At 40.0% G+C, this 22,596-nt stretch overlaps 1 protein-coding gene across 2 annotated transcripts in view; it reads right to left on the bottom strand.

The window, feature by feature from the left end:
• Positions 1-7,778, bottom strand: part of EFNA5 (ephrin A5) — a 218,763-nt gene extending 210,985 nt beyond the window's left edge. Inside the window, exons 1-2 of one of the 2 annotated variants that reach the window (XM_042787895.1) lie at positions 7,628-7,778; positions 5,809-7,136 (exon numbers count right to left, since the gene is read on the bottom strand). In XM_042787895.1, coding sequence (XP_042643829.1) covers positions 5,809-5,933 — 125 coding nt within the window. In that variant the 5' untranslated portion in view covers positions 5,934-7,136; positions 7,628-7,778. The other variant, XM_042787894.1, reaches the window with a different exon arrangement.
• Between the last annotated feature and the right edge of the window lie 14,818 nt (positions 7,779-22,596).

Below are 22,596 nucleotides of genomic sequence, written 5' to 3'. Positions count from 1 at the left end.
TAGCATCTTCTCTGAAGCGGTCCAAATGACCAGTCTTCTTTTACATGCTTTCTTAAAATTTCTTTCAGCAATGCAGTACTCTGCCCCAGCAACAGACTGGCTTAGGAAGAAGCAGTAACAAGGTACTCTAGGAAACCCAAAATGTTCTCAAAGCACATCCCTGTAATCTTACCTGTTCCATTTTACATATGTGTGCCTGAGTACTTGCTTATCTACCTGCCCACCTACTGACCCAGGGACTACTACCATGTGAAGAAACAGCATAGTGGAAAGATGGCCAAGAACTAAGACACAGGTTCTACAAGTATTTTTAAATTATTATTTTTAATTTTAAAACAAAAGATCTTAGCTGCAAGATGAGACATGGGAATTAGTTTGTAAAGCTATTAATTTTCTAAACACTTCAGAGTTCATCCCTTAAAAAATTTAATTTTCAGAGTTTTTTCCTCACACAACATTCATGATTCACTCTACACCACATCACCTTCTAATGATACACTTAAATGGATACATACGTGCATATGTATATACATATATATACCTAAATATACATACACATACATGGAAATGCATACCTATTTGCACTTACACAAATAAATACGTGCATTTGCACATATATGAATGTATATATATTACATACTGCTCTCCATATGAACACAAAGACCGTGACTCCTAAAAGACTAATTGCATTCATTCATTTTCTCAGCCCAGCATGAAGCTAGTAGATTGCTGGGATCATAGCAACAGGGGAGAGAAAGGAAGGTTCATCTTTATCTGTGCCTTCCCAAAAGGATACAGGGCTAGCAGAAAGAATGCAGCAAAGTGTCCTCACTATGCACATTTGGAAAGGATTTAATAAGCATCATTTCATGAAGAACATGTACCACTTTACAAGGTGCCTTTCACATAAAGGTGGAAGCCATAGAAACTACTGGTTTTTGTGAAGTTTTTCCATAGAATTTTTCAAACCGTTTCAAAAAGCCACTTTTAAAATAAATAGCAATACTCTTCTGGAGACACAAGATGTTAGTGAAACTATTAAAAGCACAGAAACTAGGTGCAAATAATTGAAAGCTCTACCGCTGATCTTTTAATTACAATAAATCAGTCAGAGATTTCTTCAGTTCTCATAGCAAGCTGCTAGATAAAATGCTTTCAAAATACAAGCTATGCTGTTTCAAAATAGTTACATATATACTACATACGTGTGTGTGTGTATCCCAAGTACTTGAGCTCTTATGCATCCCTTGACATATAAAAATTATATGGAATACCAAAACCAGAGCGAACGTCTTGATTTTGACCCTGTTCTACACCAAGTTCTTAGCTGTTCCTAACACACATAACTGCCTTCTTCCTATTTCAACCATTTTTGTATGGTATTCCTAATCTCTACATAGGCAGAACTACTTCTAGATAGAAAACAAGCCAAACCAAACCAAAGAACAGACACATGACCTCATCACATACAACCAACATGCCCTGGTGAAATCTGCAAACACATATAAATGAATGGTAGGATACTCAGACATTCAGCCAGCCAGCCAGCGTACTCCCGAAAAGTGCCAAGCATGCATGAGCAGCCACAGTCAGAGCTTCTCAAAATTAAGTCTATGCACTTGGCTGGTTCAGGGAAACATTTAAGTACACATCCATTCATTCACACAACCATAACAAAACTTAAGTGTGTCAGTATGCACTTCAGGGAAGTTAGATGCTTTTCTAAATCAGTGGCTAAATAAATACTCAGCTATAAAATTCGCCTAAGTTTAGACATCCAGGTTGTGAAATTCTAGTCCATGTATAGAATTTTGGAAAGCATCCATTCATTCTTCTGTTCACTGCTTCCAAGTATCTATCTTAAAAAAAAACCCTCTAGCAATATTATCAAATTGTGGTAGCCAGATTAATTATGGGAACTCACCAGTTGAAGCTGAAATGATTTTTCTGTATCCAAACTCTCTAATTACCATCTGATTTCCTGATTTTATTATCCACATAAATACACAAACAGAAAATATATCAGCATCCTATGTCTTTATAATAATTCTCTTGCGGATGTAACTTTATACACAATTTTCTTGTATAAAATACAGCCAAATCTAGTAACACTCCTCATAAAAAAATATTTCCTTTCATGAGACTACAAGGTTTGGTCTCTGTATATGACTGGAACTAGACTTGAAATGCAAGTATTTTTAACCACCTTGAAAATAGTAACAATTCATGAAGCTACATAACCTGCTGCTGAAACAACTTACAGGGAAATACCTAAATATAAATCACAATCTTGAAGCAAAATCCTGCAAGTAGAAGAATGTAGTCATAATTACAAGTAGTTCGAATTGAACTCTGAAAAGATTAAAAGCAGTAGCAAGCACTAAGCAAGCAAACCGCTTCAAAATTTGGTCCAGGTACATGACATTTTGTCTGAATTCTAATTACAAGGACACTAGTAATCAGGATTAAATTAATATGCTCCATTACAAAACGAACTCCCCAAACTATTTTAAGTTTTGGATTCAGAATAATATTATTTGACAATAATATTTTGCTGTCCCATATAAGAACAAATATGCAAACAGTGCTGAAAAACTAATGCACCTTAAGGTGATAATTAGAATTTATGTACACTTAATTCTAAGCCTACATAAATAACAAAAATATTAGAACACATTTTCAGGCTTACATGAGGATTAATTTCCAATCCACAAAAAAAGGATTAAAAAACCTTATTTTATTATACTTCAAAATCCTAATACTCAAACATAGTCTCATCTGAAATTGGACTACAGCATTTATGATACTTCATGGACACTGATAATTAAATACATTACGAAAACAAGGCACGGGAATACTTAAAACATTTATAAGAAGTTTAGTCTCTGTAAGAATACACAACTCATATATGCTAACGATAACGAATACAGAACATTTTTTAACTGTTCCAGCAACTAATCAACAAATGTAATGTGAATTTTGCTGATAGACTATTAGGACTTTTTATTTACCAAATATTGTTCACACCAGGAACACTTATCAGTTGGGCCACTCATCAATTTACTAAGGTGTCATTTAATAAGGATGAGATCTTTATGTATTTCAATAAATTGCTGGAGTTTCATTCTAAAAACCTAAATATCACAGTATGTGAGGGAAGTACAATCATAATTAAATTTTTCAAAGTTTTTATTAGATCTTTAGAGTGCCTTTATTCACTATCAAAATGAACCACATTTCACTTTTAAAGTGAAATAATTAGTTCCAGAGCAGTTTGTTAATTCTGAATAAATACAATGAAGAAGTAAGCTACAGCACAATGGTGACATTTGTATTTAAAGAATGACAGCATATTTTGTCTTTTAATTTCAAATTATCACCAAGAACGCACCCCTACTTACTTCTACTTGTATAAAAAGCAGATACATCATTGAGAAGTTACTCCTGCACCATTGTTAACTGCTCTAAAAATTTTTATAACTCAAGTGAATTTTGCCTTCAGCTTAGATGCTGATGGAACAAATTCAAAACATAAGTGTCTTCTTTTCTTTGGGACTCCTACACCTACCATTCAGGTGTTTGCCTGTTTTCCTGTAATGATCGTGTAACTTGGAAAGCATACAAAAACTGGCACACTGTATAAAACAAAGGAGAAATACATCTGCACCCTGCTCTCTCATATTTCTAACTCATGGACGAACACGACATGTCCAAATAGCTACTTCCATTGTGAGAGCACAGTGAATATTTTAAGACACCAAGAAATGTTTGTTTTTAAAAGGGAAGGTTTAGAAACCTGCAATTAACTCTTCCTCTAGTGTTGGGAAGAATAAAAACCCTACGTTTTCTTTGCAGTCTGCTGCTGTTTAATGTTGGCCTAAGATTTCATAAACAGTAAAAAGATAGTTAAACTTGCTAGAATCCTTCCAAATCTGTTCAGTGCGTAATACCTACCAACAAGGTGAGTGTTGCTTGTACTTTCAACTATCTTTACCTATGTGCAGTTATTGTGTAAACTCATCACACACAAGAGTGCAGAAGTGAAAAATCTTGACCGTAAGGTTATTTTTTAAGTATTTTAGCTGTTATGACAATAACGTGTGCATTTAATCAAACCTGTTTCTTTCAACAATCGTCCTTCTGCCCAGTGGGATTTGAGCATATTACTTTTTATTTTTTCCCCCAGCAGTTACATTTCATTTTACCTAACAACAGTAAAAACTCTTATTTTGAGAGGCAAGCAATTTTGGGGGATGTCTGCTCTTTGATGTGTGATGTGAGATGTAACTTTCCATCTTATTTACTCTGAGCAATTTTTTTTCAAATAACACATGTAAAAAGAGGAAAATGTAGAGATCTAAAATTGTAGATGCTCGTCATTCCCAAGCATGATCATTAGTTCAGATAAATCCTCTTTGTCTCAAGCTTTTTGTGCGAACTATACATAGCTGAGGCATTGTTACCAGGATCACAGTATTAAAGTGGTGGACAGACAAGCTAACTCTGGGCACTTGAAAATTCTGCCTGTTAACTTCTGCATCACCTATTTTGCAGCCACTCTGGAATACCAAGTAGAGGAGTTGTCTGCAGGGAACACGTATCTATTAAAAAACATGACCTGTGACAAAAATCAATGTGGTAATCTCAAACCAAACAGTATCAGAAGCATAAAAAATGAAATAACCTAAGATAAATATCCCAAAATTTAGACTAGCCTGACAGTTTTGGTTTAAAAAAAAAAAAAAAAAAAAAAAAAAAAGTAAGTCTGCTTACATGCACTTTAACAAGGCAAAAAATTTCATACCTAGGTGACTCTTTACCCAAACACATGGATACCGTTTTGAGCAGGGCTGGAATTTTCTGATACTAAACATGAGGGAAAACTCCAGACAAAAAATAAAATGAAACCTTCCTTTCCAGTAGAAGACTCGTTGAACTGCATGCAAAGGCTAGTGTCTAAAACCCTCTGTCGCGCCTCGGCTCGAGGGGAGCGGGAAGGCTGTGTCCGCACCGCTCAGCCCCGACGGGGATACCGGCGATTCGCCGTCCCGTCCCCGGTGCACCGGCACCGGCACCCCCCCGGCCTGGGACTGCCTACCTACCCCGCTTCCTCACGGTTACCTGCCCGGGAGAGCCCCCCGCCGGGCGGGCAGGGCAGGGCACGGCCGGGCAGGGGGAAAGCCGCCCCGCCGCTGCCGCCCCCGCCAGCGATCCCTTCTGGGACTGCCGCGAGGCCGGGGCCGGCCGCCCCGCTCCGTCCCGCCGGGGAGGGAGACCCTCCACACACACACACACACACACCCTCCTTCCTGCGTGGGGCTGGCTCCCCGCTACCGGTCTGCGGCTCGGGGCCGCGCCCCGCCTGCCACAAGACCCCGCCAGAGCAGAAGCGGGGGGCCGCTACCTGCGCCCCCCTCATCCCACCGAAACCCCTGGAGCAGGCTCGGCCGCAGGCGCGGTCTGCCCCGCTGCGAGGGGCGCCCACGCCGCAGCAGGGGCGCATCCATTCGGCGCCCGCAGACCGGCGGCGGCCGAGCCCGGGGAAGCGGCTGGCGTGCTGCAGCGTTGGGAAAGGGGGATTGGGAGGCGGGGGGGTGGAAGCGGAGAAAAATACCACCGCCTCACCGTCGCTGCCTGTAACCCTAACCCCCACCCTCCCCGGAAAAAAAAAAAAAAAAAAAAAAAAAGTTTTCCATCCCGTCTTGCAGCCGGCGTAGTTTCTGCAGGCGCTGGTTCAGAGCCGCCAGCGCTCGGATCCGCTCCCCGCCCCCCCCCCGCCCGGTGCGCGGCCGCGGCCGCCCCGCGTACCTGGGGTTGGTGCTGTTCCAGTAGACGGCGTAGCGGTCGGCCACCGCCTTGGCGCCGGGCTCCTGCCCGCGCACGCACACCCACAGCGCCGCGGCCGCCACCAGCAGCATCTCCACGTGCGGCATCGCGCCCGGCCGGCGGCGCGGCGAGACGGGATGCGGAAAAAATTAAGGAAGGGGGAAGGGAAAAAAAAAAAAAAAAAAAAAAAAACGGGTGGGGGGCAGTCAGGAGCAAGCCGGGGCGCGGGGAGGGGGGTGGGGGCGGGGTGGGGTGTCCAATAAGTAAAAAGCGAGGCGCAGAGGCGGGTGGGCTCCGCGGCGTGCCGCGCCGCAGCGAGCGCAAGGCGCCTGCCGCCGCAGACAGGCAGCCGGCAGGGAGGCGCGATCCGCGGTCCCTCAGGGAGCCTCACCCCGGCAAGGGGAGGTGGGGACCGAGGCGGGCGGCGGCAGGCGGCGGGCGGTGCTCATTCGCCGGGAGTCCCGCGCGGAGCCCACGGCACGGCATACACCGGCCCGCCGGCGCGGCGGGAGGGCGAGGGGCGCCGCTCCTCCGCCCCCTGCGAGCGGCCCCGCGGGTCGGGGGAGGCGGGGACGGAGGGAGCGAGCGAGCGGGAGAGTGGGGAGAAGAGGGGAGTAGAGGGGAGGGAGATCTTCCCCCTGGAAGCCCGCGGGGTGTCCTGGCAGTATATTAAAGGCCGCCGGCTGGGAGAGGGGCGAGAAGTACCAACAGATCTTAAAGTACAAAGTTTGTGTCTTCCTTCTCGGCCCTCCGCTGCCCGCAAACGAGAGGAAAAAAAAAAAAAAAAAAAAAAAAAAAAAAAAAAAAAAAAAGGAGAGAAAGGAGAAGCCCCGAGGAGTTTGTTTGATGCGCTGACGGAGTTGAGGAGCCTGTTCTGCAGCACAGTGTCTTGAAGGAGACTTTGTGGAGTGGTTTTCTTGTCCTTCCTGTTCCTGGGCGGTGGATGCACCAAGGACTGAACAACAGCAAAGGCGGAAAAAAAAAAAAAAAAAAAAAAAAAGTCAAGGGGAAAAAAAAAAAAAGGGGGAGGGGGGTAGGAAAAAAAGAACGGCCAATCCAAGAAATATTGCGGTGTGGAAACCAAGGAGATGGAAGTAAAAAAAATGTTTTATGAGAGGGCGTGGAAAAAAGCAAAACCTCGGAGAAGTGGAAAATCAAGCCTGCAAACTCCTCTGATGATGATGGTCTTCGCTGGCCTGTTCTGCTCGAGGAACGAATGGAGAGATACGGCGAGGTGCGGAAATGTCCAGCTTCAGCCTCCCGGAGCCACTCTGTGATAAAGCAGGGTCCAGTCCCGGGAACATCAACTTCTGCGGAAGGACAGAACAATTTGAAAGAGAAGGGAGGGGGTGAGAGAAAAAGAATCCACCCCTCAGATGACTACACGAGATCGAAAAAAAACCCAGTTCTTCTCGGTCTTGCCCAACAGCTGCTCTCCTTTTCCCTCTGAAGCAGCAGCAAGAGCAGCAAGGAAAAATATACCACGCCAGCACGCAAATAAATAAACTTGAATGCAGCGGCAGGCAGGGAGGGATCGTAAAGAGCGACGAGGATTGGAGGGGCAAAAGTCAGTTTTGGGAAAAAAAAAAAAAAAAAGCTTTATGGGAGAAAAAAAAAAATATCTTTAAACAGTCACGCCCCCTTTTGCAATGACCGGTCCCTTCACTGCGTGTAAATCCGACATCAGCAACCTGGAAAAGCTAGGAGCCTGGCGTGCTGGGTTGCCTCTGTGCATGCGTGTGTGCGATAGGCAGCCGCAGAGATATATACGCGGTATATAGATGTACACAGGCATACATACATGCACACGCGTGTGTCCGAGGCGGGATCTGGCGCCGGTGCGCGTGAGGAATGAGGCGAGGAGGAGCTGCAGGCAGCCAGCTCGGAGCACAGGCGCTGCTGCTTGATCATGTGGGATTTTCGCATGCAGTTTACTTGGGAAAGGGGGGGATTTGCCGGCGCAGCCAGTCAGGGCACAGCCTGCTGTTTGCTTACAGATTGCCTTTTTTTTTTTTTTTTTTTTTTTTTTTTTTTTTTTTTTTAACACCTCGACCTGATTGGCTTGCAACGCGAGAAAGGAGGCGTCGTCCCAGGCTTCTCCTCCTCCATGACAAAAAAATACCCAACCCCACCTTCTGGAAACCTGACTAATTGAATTACTGAGACATCGGAGTGGTTCCTGTGCAGCCTTACTGCTACGTGTAACCGTTTCAATGCCGGGTGCTGTGAAAGGGTTTACGCGCGCAGTGTACGGATGAGTTTCCGTCTGCCACGGAAAACAGTATGCCGAGTAATTCAACCGTAAAAGAAAACTCCTTCCCCACTCTCCCCCGCGGCGGGGCTCGGCTCGCACGCCGCGGGCGATGCGCTGCACCGGCTGCAAGGCGGGACCGGCTGCATCGCTCTGCAATCCGCAGCTGTATGCTGGGGCGTTGCGTGAGCCAGCGAAACGCGGGCGGCCGGGAAGGAGGCTGGGCCCCGCTCTGCGCTGCGCTGCGCTGCCTCGCCTTTCATCCCCTCCCGCAGCGCCTGCCGCCCAGGGCAAAGCGGCCGGTGGGCTTCGCCGCCAAAAAACCATCCGCCCCGAGGAGGAGGAGGCGGCAGCGAGGCGCCGCTCCCCGTCACCCAAGCGCCGCCGGCCGCGGCGGGACCGCGCGGCGCGGTCAGGTGAGCGGCTCCCGCGGGCGGGGCGGGGCGGGGCGGGGCGGGGCGGGCGTCCGGGGCCGCCTCCGGGGGGGGAGGGCGCTCCCGCCGGCGTTGCCGGGGTGACGGCGGCCCGCCGCCGGGGCCCGCGGGCCTGGGCTGGGGCGCGCCGCGCCGGCCGCCCCGCCGCCGTTCGGAAGCGCCCCGACGCCCCCCAGCGGCGGCGGGAGGGGCGGCGGGGGGTGAGGGGGGCCGCGGGCGGGGCGGGCCGAGGCCCCGCGTCCTCACACCGGGGGCGCCGGGCCGCGCGGGAGGGGGCCGGGCTGTCCCGGCCTTTCTTCTGGTTTGTTTTTGGTTTTGTTGTTTTGGTTTTTTTTTTTTTTTCTGGGGATTTCGGTGTGCATTTTCTCAGCCTGGACGCAGGTTCCAGGTTGATCTCCACCGGTCGCACCACCGGTGTGTCCTGCCTTTCGCCAGGGAACGGTGGAATTTGAGCTCTTTGCCCTCGCCTCGGAAGTGATTGAGCCGACTGAAGTGAAAAACAAGCCCTCGAATTCCTTGATTTTGTTATTTTTTTTTCTTTCTAGCAATGGATCGGTACAGTTTTCAAATCTTTATTATCAAAGGCCTAAAATCGTCTCTAAATTTTGTCTTCCCATGGTCTCTTTCAGCCTTGTTTTTAGTATGTTGATGTCTGTAGATTGGTCTTGGTAGGATACAAAGTACATCAGCCAAATACCCCAGATGTAACAGGCACCATAAACCCAAACTTTTTTAATTCCTGTTCATTAAAAAAATCCCCATCATTTCTGATTTTTTGCCATCTTTGAACTGAGTTTTTTGAATAGGAATGGGCACATCCAATGTTTCCTCAGTCTTTTTACTCTGGTACAGGCAGATGTGTGGAAATCACTGCCATCACACGAAGAAGAATAAGTAACCTTTTCTTTTTTTTTTTTTCCCCTCTGAAGAATCTCCTCAGCTACATTTATAAGGAAAGCTTCATGATTTTTTTTTTTTCTTCTTTGTTCATGCCTTGTGAGAAGCACCATAGGGAAAGAGTGAGGGGGTGAGGGGTTGGTTTGTACAACTTAAAGCACCTCTTATTAGCAGTCAGAGCTTATTCTAGTACAGAAAATATCCTTGCAGGACTATAGTATTTGGGGTTTTCTTTAACACACACAAAGCTGTGGAAAGAGTCAAACTCTTATTAAGAGGGAAAAAAAAAAAAAAAAAAAAAAAAAAAAACCCAAAACTACAAACCTCCAAAAAAGACTAACTGTAGCAGGAAGATATTTTTTTCCTGCTTTACTTAGCAAACAAGCTGTAGGTGGCTGTATCTTATTCGTTGATAAACAATACAAAGACATAAATAATTTGGATTCAAGAAGCAAATTCTGTGGGGAAAAAAACAAAAAAGTAATACTTTAATGAACAGAAAGTGAGCTTTTTGTTACATCATAACCAATTCATATGAACCCATCAAATACCCTATACCCAGAAGCATGACAGCTTCTAGTCCACTCTCCATTTTTGGGACTATATGATTAAAGAATTATTGATATCATAATTGTAAACTGCTTCTGTATACCAATGGCCTCTGGCATTAGCCTTCGTTTGGCAGAAAGGTAGAGACTGTTAGCAAAGTGATTCAACATCAGGTAAACTATTTTGAATACAGTTTTTAGAAATAATAGTACATATGCACAGTAAATGTCTGAAACTGCCTCTGACAAGCCTCTGTAGCTGCCTCTGTATCTCCAGCTTCACAGCATAAATGAGTCCTTAACATCCACTGTACAGCACGTACTTTCTCAGTAGTTGCACAGAATTTCAGTCTATTGATATGCTGTGCTACAGTTACTATAATTGACCACATACCTCAAAATAATTGAACTAAGCACAGTTCAAGACTATCTCAGGGAAAAGGGATAAATCTGTAGATTTCCTTTCTTTGCTGATTTCCCTTAAAAATACACATAGTATTTCCATGGTTGTTCATCAATCCTTAGTATCTTCAACAGATACAAATTACTTCTGGTGTTACAATGTAGGTAGTATTGTTAAAATAATTTAATAATTTACCTAACTTACTTTGCCATTCAAAGATACTTTAGCACCTATGAAACACAGAACATAACAAAGATATATCTACTTTTGTGTATTATTTTTATCTTTTACAAATATGAGTAGTGCTTCAGAAGTAAAACTAGATAGTAGGGCCCAATCCAGCTTTTTCTGACGTTAACTCCAGTGACTTTAAATGAGTTAAACAAGTAAATCACTTGGGTTTTTTTCCGTTTGTTCATATCCAGAGAATTAAGAAAAGACTCTTCTGGAAAAACAGATGAATACTGCAAATCAATGAAGAATACAGCTGTATTTCAAAACTCTTTTTGGCTAAATTTTATGAAAATTTTTATTTTTACATCATGAGTTAACATTTCAGTAGAATTTGATTAAAGGTAGCCATGCAGAAAAACCTATAATCCTCTGGTTGGTCTGTGTTTAAATCATCTTTGATGTTTTGTTAAAAGGACTGTACAAAAATGCAGCCTTTTTGTTTATTGGTGGTATCCCTAGGAATATGTTTTTCAGGACTTGAAAACATCATGCTTTCTGATCCCATAAATATGTTGCTGAAAAATTACTTAGAAGCAACCTCAGTTTCAAATTAATAACTGAACAGAATGGTTAATCATTACAAATTCTCTCATCTTTTATTGTAATCCCTGATACTGTAAACTGTCAAAGAGTAATACAAAACAAAATCTCAGACTAATTTCCATATGACAGGAGTAGGTACCAAAGGCATAAATAATATGGTTAGAGAGAATCACTGAATTCTTTATAGAGAAATGTATTCATTGTTTGATTGCAAATATTCTCGAGTAAGATAAGAGCTTTCTTTCTAGGAGATTTCTCTAACTTAAAGATATTTTTTCCCTCTCAGATATTTTTACCTGTGAGAGACTGTGTATGTACTGCATACACAGGATTTTTTGATTTTTTTTTTTTTTTTTTTTTTGTCCTAGGAGGAAGAAATAATCTTGTGGAAGAGAACAGAATGAAATGGCTGCAGACAAACCTGTCCCAGTATTTACTTGTGTGTGTGAGTATTTTTGGCTGACTAGAACAGAGGAATTAAATGAAGATTTTTGATACTCATTTTATTAAACTGTCTGGCAACTCCCTCACTTCTCTAACCCTCATTTTCCACTCTACCAACCAGAGAAAACATATATGCTTACTTTGTACTGTGATATACTGAGGCTCAGTAACTTAATGTTTTTGATGTTCAAAGGTGTAACTTTGAGATCCTTGTATAAAAAAATAAAATGCTTAACACAAAATACAGTAATGAATTCTAGGCAGCTTCAGGGGGGATATTGTCCAGAGGCATTTTCAGGCTTGTTATTGCATCTAGAGTTCGTACATACTTCTTTTTGCATACGGTTCTTAAAAATTTGCTATTATTTTTAATGAAAATTATCTAGTTACCAGCTTTGTTTCCATTTCAAAGTTCCATGTAAGTTCAAAATCTATGTATCTGGCTAAGCAGTCAAAAGAGCTTCAGCTCACAAATTACGTAAGACCTCTTCAGCACATAATTATTTGGATGTTAGCCTGGAAACTTCAGAAGTTTAATACATTGAAGAAAACTTTCAGAAGAAAACAAAAGATATCCTGGCTTCATATTGACATTTTATGATTTTTTTTTTTTCAAAGTTTGCAACAAAAAGAATTGCAAGGTAGGAGATTTTCAAAAACATAAATGGAAGCAGGGTATTTATCTAGCCCTTGAGACAATAAAAGAATCCACTTTGAAGTTCAGTGTGATGTTCGTCCATATATACAGGTAGTAATTTAAATATAGTGTGTTGCCATTCACGTTTCTATTCGCCTTTACAAATACTTTTGTTCATGTTTGCTAAACATCTAATTATGAGGAATTTGTTTGTTGGCACACTTTAATGAGCTCTAAATTTATGTCTATGTGAAGTTAAAATATTTTTAATACCGTTGTTTTGAAAGGCCAAATAAAAGCATTTGTTTCTACCCAGTCAAGATCTTATGTATAGTTTCTGGCTTTACAAAAAGTAAAGCGCATTGCACTGATTTGTCATTAATATTGAGTCAGTAGGAATAACTGAAATAGCCCAGGAATAAAGGCAAAGCAAGAGAACCCATGGCCCCAGGATAAATGTATAGCTTTCATTTTTGCCATCCGCTTCAGTTCTTCCACACTCCAAATTAGACATCAATTTAAAGATCTCTTGAAAAGACTTTTGAAAGCTATTGCTCAATCTTAATTTATTTCAGAGCCCGTATCTTACAAAAGCTCCAATTTCGGTATTACCAGTGTGGAAACAAGTACTTAAAGCTTGTAGGTACAAGAAAGAATAAATACTGTAAAATCAAAATATAAGACAATAAAAAAAAAAAATATAATCAGATACAGTGGACAGTATGAATATAGCTATCCCAAAGATTGCTATTCACTTCTGCAAAAAGCTCTGTATTGAGCAGATACACTATGCACATTATATAGATTATGTTACATGAGTAGGCTCTCATTTCAGCATCTGTGCATCTCCTATGATGACATGGCAGGATTGAAATCAGTTAAGGTAAATAATAATGTTGTTTGACCTTGTGATATTTTTAAATTAAATTTTGTGTTGCGTGCTGTTCAAATGCCCATGCTGAGACTGCATTTTTTCAGAGTCCTCTTGGTGTAAATTAGCTTTTCAGGATACGTTCTTTGTACTGAGTAACTGCAGCCAGTGGTCTAGAAAATCAGTGTTTGCTTAGAAACCCTGTTTTTAAGCAGTCTTTTCAAAATAGACAGGAGATTAAAAAACCAACAGACAAGCAAAACAACAGAAAATGAGAGGTACACTGGTGGGTAAAACTGGATAAAAAATAATATATGACAAGAAAAGGTGTTTGAAGGTGTGTGGAGGTCTTTGTTTTTCAATAATACATTGATTAATGGACAAATAATTGGTCTTGTTTGTGGGCATGCTGTCCTTTGTTTGTTGCTTTTTAAAGTCTTGTTGCATGGGATGGACAGCTAGCAGGGCTTTTTTCTGTCTATGTCCAGATAAGTGAAGACAAACAAGTTAGAAGAAAGGTCAAGGTGGGGTGGACTACTGTTATCATCTGGAAACATGATGGAAATCCTGTACTTGATTGCCTTCAAGGCCTATGTAGTAAACATGATTATTAATTTTTGTTATTAATAACACACTTTACAAGAGTAAAAAAATGTCCAGGATAGCATTTAACACTTTTCAGAATTTAATCAACATCCAGGATCATTTTCAATTTAAGTTTTCAATACTGCAACCATTATTCTTGCTGCCCATTTCATATATGAATCATAAGCCATAAAATCATAAACAGTTCCTATCTGTTGCAAAACTCTGTTCTTCCTTGTGCGTATCTTCTAGTGCATAACAAAGTCTTAGACTTTGACACCATTCCCTCCTCACACAGCACCACCCATCAACCAACATTACTCATATTAGTGAAAATGAATCAAAAGAAAAAAAAAAAAAAAAACAAAACAAAACTCCAAAATGCTGCAAAGTAGGTTATTACAGATCGTGCTACAACTCTGCTCTGTTAGCACTGGAGGCACTTGCCTTGATAAGTAATAGGTAGAGTTTTATAGTCTAAAGGCAGCTCTGAGAAGTTTGTATGCAAAGCTAGCTAAATGGCACAAGATAGTCCTTCCATTTAGGAAACTTCAGAGCTCCTTTGCTAATGCAAGCTTTGTGTGCATTACATGCTGGAGAGCCGTTTGCAGAGGAGCTGCTTTCTCAGCAGAAGCAACGGACCTGACAGCGAGTTGTTATGTACCAGGGATGACACATGGTCCATGCAGATGGCGATCTTCAGAATGGCTGTTGGCATGGCATAAAAGTTGCCTCAGTGGGTACTGGGTGTAGCTTCTCCACTGGTGCTGTTTACTTTGTAGAACAAGAGTTCCACGGATATTGTATCAATAGAACAAGGTCCTTTGTGTTGTGGAGAAAATCTTATCTGGTTAAGAGAACAAACAGAAACAAGACTGATAGATATTATTACAGTTAATTAGCAAGCAAATTCTGGAGAAGTCTGTGCACAGCTATGTGCTTGGGAGAGTCTTAGTTAGATGAAAGAAATCTCAGAGGTTTCAGTGATGAAATGCTGATTTACTTTAAGCAATGCGGAAGACACTTGCAGTGTCTTTAGCTATACTGTTTGTACTACAACAGTGTCTTTAATGAGAAAGCCAGTTCTTAGAATCATGTGACTAAGAGAAAATCCACCCTTTCATTTAAAAAATACATTTCTGCATGATTTGCAGAGTAGAGTTTGAAGAATGAACCCTGAGTGTTTTTTAAATAGCAGATCTCATATTCATGACTGGGCACCTGGCATGTGCAGTCCTGTGTTTTGTGTCAATTCCAATACACAATAGAAAGAGGAGAGTTATCAACGATCTTTTGGAAAGCAACTAAACTGCAACCTTCAAGACAGTGGCATGAGAGAAGGGGCTAGGAGAACATTTTCTTAACCCTCTTTATTCCAAAATCAGAAAGGTCTGTTAACATAGCTCTTCTGTTGTAGATTTCATAGGCAGCCTTTTCCATTACATACAGTATACCAAGTTTGGCTGACTCTTGAATTCCAGTAGATTAGACTCAGCCAAACAAGAACACAGCAGAATTAGCTGCTGTGTGTGCTCTATGCCAACAAAACAGACGTCAGCTTGACAAATGCTAGTCTGATAATTGTCATGGAAAGCCAGAAGCAGAAAAGGAATAAGGTTAAAATTTTTTAGGCTCATTTTGCAAGACTTTGATTATAGTCTCATTGTCAGTGAAACTGCTGTGGATGTAGCAGAGAATTAATTTATGAAAACACTGCAGAAGTTTGAATGACATTGTCTACTTTGTGTCAGTCCTAAGTGAATTTTTCTCCTTATCTTCAGCCATGACATAGCCTTTCAAAGCATTGTGCTGTTAGTGAAAAAAAATATGAGAATTTTATTTTCTCAGACCGTAATGTCAAAAACTTAGATGAGAGAAAGTGCTGTTTTGGCACTCATAATACCCCTTGTTTCATTATGATTTTTTTTATATGAGTTCTATCTCAGCTTAGCTTTTGTACAGACTTTGCACTGCTTAATGAAAATTGTTCATGAAAATATTACTTTTTGAAAATGAAGTTACAGAAAGCTTGTACAGTTATGAAATTAATTTCACATCTTTTTGGCAATCATTTGCTTTTACTGTCCTTCATTTTGGACCTTTGCCATATGCACTCTAAAGGCATACATCTTATATTTGACATTGGAAAGGTGTTCTCAGAACTAATTATATCAGACTTCCATTTCAAAGTGAAGAAACCATCGGAGGTAGTGGAATCCAGCTAACAGGTGACTAAAGAACAGTTCTGAAATGTAAAACAATCTTACAGTTGTGGAGGGGAAATGCAAAAGTCAAGAATTAAGCAATTACTGGTAAATCATAAAAGGGTAGAAATACAGTCATGAAAAGAATCCATAGCCGGATTTCTTAATTAGAAGGGGTTATTAATATATTGTAAAATCTACTGTGTATTCTTTGCATTAGAAAATTTAGTGTTTCTGCATAAACAAAAGAAAACAAATGCTAATTGTTTTATACTTCTGAAATCCTTTGTCAATAGGTATATGACAGAAACAGAGTGGAAAATCATGTTACTCTAAAGACTGCTGATGAAACCAACAGATCTGCTATCACTTATGACAGCAAAAATATTTTCATTTTGAGTGACGATATTTTCTGCTGTGCAAATGTCATTGCATCTTCTACGAGCAAATTAATAGAAGTAACAATTAATTCTGTGTAACTATTAAACCTTACTTTAGAGGGAAAAAAAAAAAAAAAAAAAGGGAAAGGGAAAAAAACCCCAGACAAATCAAACTAGAATGTGACACTTGATGTCTGAAGTCAACCATCACAGTGGGGGTTTTATTACTAAGTTACCTAGGATTTGACCAGTTTGACATTCCTTTAATATGTATTAGAATATCAGAACTTTATCAGGAGGAATTTGCCATGTAATTTCTTGTCACATTTTCCCTTTTAACAGATCCTCGAGGTTAAATTGCACATTTGTCTACATGACCTAACAAGCAGCAGAATAGATCTTCTTTATTCAAATACAATGCACCACTAACATTGCAACTAAAGTACAGTAGTGCTCAGGTAAACATCCCGCTCCTGGAAGGCACTGGTGAGACTGTCACACACTAGGCACATTAATTTCTCGTGATCTTTGGTGCAGTAAAGGATGCCTAGATTTTTATGGGACTGAATTCAAGAGGATTAGGCCTACAGCACCTAAATTTTCCATGAGTTACATTAAAACAAAACTAGCATATCATATAAAATATAACTGATTGTGCCCAGAATCCACTCAGATTGTCAGAAAGAGTGTCTTGCAAGTCCCTTCTGAAAAAGGTTAGAGCAACATACTTAACACAGTACTGACAGTATCATACAGACATGCCACAGCAGGGATTCTCTTGTATGGCTTGTACCTGTAAGATCATGCTGTAGTGCATGGGCTTTAGGATTTAAGGTATTCTTGTATCTGTAGTATAAATTCAGACATGTGACAGATCAGAAATCACAATAAACTGTCTAATAAATTTTCATCAATAATTGAAAAGCCTATGTGAGAAATCAAAGAATATTCAACTGAGTTGAAGTTTTACCTGCAAACTTATGCTTGTCATCAAAAACACTGTGCATTGTAGATCAAGAAAGTATAGCACATGGTATTTAGTGTAACTGGGCAAAACAGCAAAGGGTATCATTATAGCATGATAAATAACCCTTTAGTATAAAGCCTGATATGCATGTTTATATTGGTAAGCTAAATATGGAACACTAAAGCTTTTTTGCAACAAAGTCCCTTTTTATACATACATATCTGGAAGAAAGCATATTTTTTCTGAAAATCTGGAAAGGTTATAATCATGGTTTAAAATAAGTAACTCAATTTTTCCTTTGTGGTCATCAATTCCACTTCTCTAAAGAACCTCATAAACACAATAGGCCTAATGCCAAAATAAAAATTAAATGCTTGTGTGATCCCCAAGGAAAGACATACTTTAACTATGAAGTATTCTCACAAGTATCCTTGTAAACCTGACATGAAAGTGAATGAACTAGAGTTTGTGGCATTCGTGTTTGTTGCTTAGACAGGACTGTTTATCAAAATAACTACAATTTTCAAAGAAAGACTACTTAATTTTGACTATATTGGTTTTCTCTCGGAAAGGACCTATAAATAACAAGTTCACTAAGATTTTGGGTTAGTTTGGAGTTGATCTAGTTTCTTCCATAGCAGTCAGTTAATACCTTCAAAGTATCATCTGCTCATCAGTTCATTATTTTCTCTAAGCATGGATGGAATACATTAAAGCTATTTGGAAGCATTTAAAAAGAAAACAAGTTGAAAAAGAACAGTACCCTGCATGTCAGCCCTTTAGAGAACTGAAAAAAAACAAGTGCTTTGTTGTATTGTTTTCCTAGGATACTTCTACTGTCCTTTCTCCTTCTCCTCATCTACTGTATTTATCTATTTTTCTTATGCTCATTTAAGCAACTGCACTTAAAAAGCAAGTCAGGTTATATTTGACAGCTGTATTACCCTGATATTCTCTAGCTTTTCTTAGTGTTCGTTACTGATTTATAAAAGCTGTCTGTAATTTAGTAACATGCATTTTAAAAGAAAAGGCAGTTTAACATCAAAAGATACAGAAGCAGTAAAGGTCTCAGACTTGCACAAAGTTTCCACGTGCACAATATACCATTGTTTGTACTGCATACGAATAACAATTGTTTGAAAGTATTCAGCCTTGCTTGCCAATAACTTCTCAGCTACATGTATGGGCCTAGACCTTTTACAGTTGGAGTTTTTTAACTGGTCTTCTTAGAAAGATAGAGGGAAAATTCCTCACGGACTTCAGTGAGATCTGGATTTCACTTACAGTGAGTAAGCAACCTAACAGCACCAAACAGAATATCTGCAATATGCAACTCAATGGTGTTAAATCTCAGAATATTGTGCCAGTATGTATTTTAATGGATTTCAAAAGCTTGCAAATTTCACTCCAAAGTATAAAAAAATTATCTGATTTGTTACATTCTGCAGGTACGAATATAGATCTTGCTTAGTCAAGGAGAGTGCAGAAGAATATATGAAAAATATAGCTGGTTGTAAACTAGGGAAAATATATGAGGCTGAATGTGAGTTGGAATGAAATAACGCTTTACATTCACTCTTACATTAGCATTTTTACTTGACATTATATGCAAACAGGAGATGATTCAAGCAGGCATAGAAGTCAAAACAACGTAGCAGTGATGAACTAGCCCATGGTTATTCAAGCAGTAATGTGAAGCAAGGTTGCCTACAGTAGAAGGCATTAAATTAATGTCTCAGTCCTAGGAGATCCTTTCCTCTGTCATATTCTTATGTTTCTAAGAATCACCACTGGACACTGACAATCCACCCTGAAGCATGAGTGTAACAAAAATTCTGAAATGCTGTGTTTAAGTACTCGTCAATTTAAATGTATTTTACAAAGGAATGTAGAGAAGAGTTTTGCCTTCTCCTGTTTTTTTGCTGGGAGGTCCAAGGCATTTGAGTTTGGTACTTTTCTAGGAATCTTTAGCTGTGACTTTTCTGTAGCTGTGACTAGCTTCAAGTCTGTATCTGAGACTTCTGTAAGTCCCTGAAGTTAGGGATGGCTGTGTATTACAGATCACTGATAGCTCTGCAGGTTGTTACCCACAAATACAACATTCCGATACTGTAGTTCTGAAACCTACAGTTCATTTTTGTGTGCTTTCCTCAGCTGTTCTTGAATAGTCAACAAGAAGACTTGCTTAATGGTATCATGGTCTCTGTAGGAGCCACCCCATTAAGAAACCAGAAATGTTGAGTACTGCTGTATTGGCTTTGTTCTCCAGCAGTACCCAAAATACTCTTCTGTTAGGAACTGCAGTAGGACCAACCTCAACTCAGGAAGTATGCTGCAGAGAAAACACCGTGAAAGGCATGCCTTAGAGCTTCCATTCAATTTTCACAGGTTCTCCGTGGGCCAATTTAATAGGATGCTGCAAACAAGAGGGAGAAATTACTCCCCAGGCAAGCATAAGGGGAGAAATAGAATGTAATAACAATGAAAACTCTAATTTGGACTGAGAGTTTGGAGTGACACAAATTTAAAGACTGAAGTCTGGATGAGTTTTACTACTGACTTGAGTGAAATCAGAATGTTGTCCGGTTTAATGAAGCATAATCCTGGCCAGGATTTATGAACAACCTGCATGCTGATACCAGGCAGCACCAAGCTGTATTTAATCAGACAGGGAGTGGAAAGTCAGAGCATGCTGTCTGTGGTGAGTAACTTCAATAAATAGTGCATTTCAAAGTCTTTACAAATGTGTTCCACTGTCCTTTTTAGACAAAGAAAAAGCAGTGCACCCCAAACTTTATAATCATCAGCTGCTTTTGATTTTGTTAAATAAACTGTATTCTCTCGTTGGTATCTTTTGACTAACTTCTCAGCTTCACAGATCGGCACTCTAGTCTCTCACCTCCTCTGTTCAGAATTGTTTCTTTACCATTGCAAATACTTAGTTAATGTCACCTGACTGCTAAGAAATTAAAAAATGCATGTTTTTCTGTCCAGAATATAATACAGTTATCGTAGTTATAAGAGTACTCACAACCTAGATTTTCCAGCAGTCCAGATCTGATATTTGCTTGTTGCGCAATGTTTGACAAATCATTTTTACCTCTCTGATCCACAGCTTACATATCTGCAAAGCAGGTTTAGTAATAATTACATACTTTTCACAAGAGTGGAGGGGATTGATTAATTAGTGTTTGTTAAGCACTTAAAATCCCTTGGATGAAAGGCACTAAATTAAAAAAAAAAAAATTACTTTTAGGCTCAGAATTTGAAATGTCAGAAAGGACATAATTCATCTGACCTTAAATACTACAGTCCCTATAAATTCACTGCATTTGCTCATGTCATTGCTGAAGTCTCTCTCTTCAAATCATGTCTAGTCTTGGATTTTAAAAGTTTGAGGGATATCTTATATCCCTCTACAGCTGTAACCTGGTGATACTATAAACCCAGTTGTTACACAACTGGTTTAAATTTACAGAGCTACAGCTTTTATCCCTTTTGATTTCATCTAGCCTTTGTCTCCTATGTATAAGTGCTCTGTTATCATTCTGTATCTTCTCTTCTAGTTGATGCTTATGTTTCCCTCTGAAAAATCTCTTTGATAAACTGGACCGAGTGACTCTAGGAGGTCAGTAATAACCTGCTTTTCAGTTTTCCATTAATTTCTGTAGTTCTTCACAGAACAATATTATGATTTTCAGCATATTTTGGTGTGGATACTAGAATTGGACGCAGATGGACTCAGCAAGCAACATATAGGTAACAGATCCTCTCACTTCTCACAGATAAGTATTTCTCTACCCACACCTCTGACTATTGCATTACCTCTATGAGTAAAGTTGAATCAAATAAATGAAGCCTCATAAGCACGTGATTATTCACCCTAAAGAGAAGATCAGTGGTTTTTAAAGAAGCCTTTAATCTTATTTGTCTGACAAAATTACCAACATTTTCTCTATTCCATTGCTTGTGCGTTATATAAGAGTAGCATAAATGAATGCATTGCTACATTTTCATCCGCTCAAGCATCATATGTAGGAATATCAGACTCTTTATTCACAGAAGTAGCATGTAAAATTTTATGTGTTCTCCTATTGCAGGGATAGATTTAAAATTTTGGGGAGACTGAAGGTATGAGTCAGTAGCCTTTCTATGCACCATATTTTTATAGTTTTACATGCTTTAGCACTCTGTGATCCCCAGGCAGTAACCGCATCTTGCAAGAATTTCTTTCACATATCCGTTTTTTTTTCTTCCCCACATTTCTTTGCTCATTTCTTGCATTTTGCTTTCTTTCAAACTGACTAGAACAATCCTAAAGAACTATTTCCTTCCTCTGTTCCTCTGGGACCTCCATCATTATACTCATCTGAACAATGAGTAAACTGTGTTTTTATTCTGCATTAGTTAGATCACTGTAACCTAATTTTTCCACCTGAAAATATGTACATTTCCCATTTAATAACATAAATTATGTTTCTGACTTTCTTTGTCCCTTTTTTAAGGTAAAGACTTGAATGACAACAAAACCAAAGATTTTTATTAGAGTTAGAAAGAAGATGTATTGTAATCATATACAGTAGATTTTAAATAAATTACATGCAGAGTAAATGAAGACAGAGATGGACAAAATTCCTCTGGTGTAGTCACTAGTGATTTTGCCAGTAGAGTTTCAAGTGCCAAGTGTTGAAACTTCACCTTCTCTTCAGAAGCTATTCCATAATATTGCAGATCTAACCATGAAGATTTTTATTCTGACATTCAAACTACATTTCCTCGTACTTTAATCTTGCACCATCCTTGCTAGCTGTATCCACAAAAAATTGCTCTTTCTTCATAGGATTTACAATCTTCCAATGTATGTCTTTGACTTTAATTAGAAGATGTTTCAAATTAAAATAATCAAAATTAGTTTTGCCTCTGTTTTATTGGACTAGGCTGACATTAGAGTCCAATACTTTCTGACCAGGCTCTTTTAGATAATCCACAAGATGACAGTTTTCATGTTTCAATATCAAATTTACTTATTTTAATATATTTAATGTTGTCTGAGATTTTGATTTGGTGGAGTAATATAGCAATTTGCTGAAATCACAACACAAGGATAATAAAGCAATTGCAATATATAGTCAAATAAAAATGTGATTCCTGTCACCAGTCCCTGTATGCTCACCATCACGGTGCTGGGCATCCCCAAGTCTCTGGGAAACAATATATGGTTGAAGCCAGCTCAAGCCTGCTGCTTTGTTCAAAGTTAATTTTGTTGATTGCTTAGTTTTTATACTCTATGTTGGACTGAGGCACTTGTACACCGCCCCCATGCTGGTCTGACTGGTTTAGGGAGACATTCACACCTTTCTGATTAACTCAGG

The sequence above is a fragment of the Tyto alba genome, unplaced genomic scaffold (assembly GCF_018691265.1).
Source record: "Tyto alba isolate M040663 unplaced genomic scaffold, T.alba_DEE_v4.0 Super-Scaffold_13, whole genome shotgun sequence".
In the NCBI taxonomy this organism is placed as follows: domain Eukaryota; kingdom Metazoa; phylum Chordata; class Aves; order Strigiformes; family Tytonidae; genus Tyto; species Tyto alba.
Note: the sequence above shows the minus strand (reverse complement) of the source record. Positions and strands in the feature narration are given on the sequence as shown.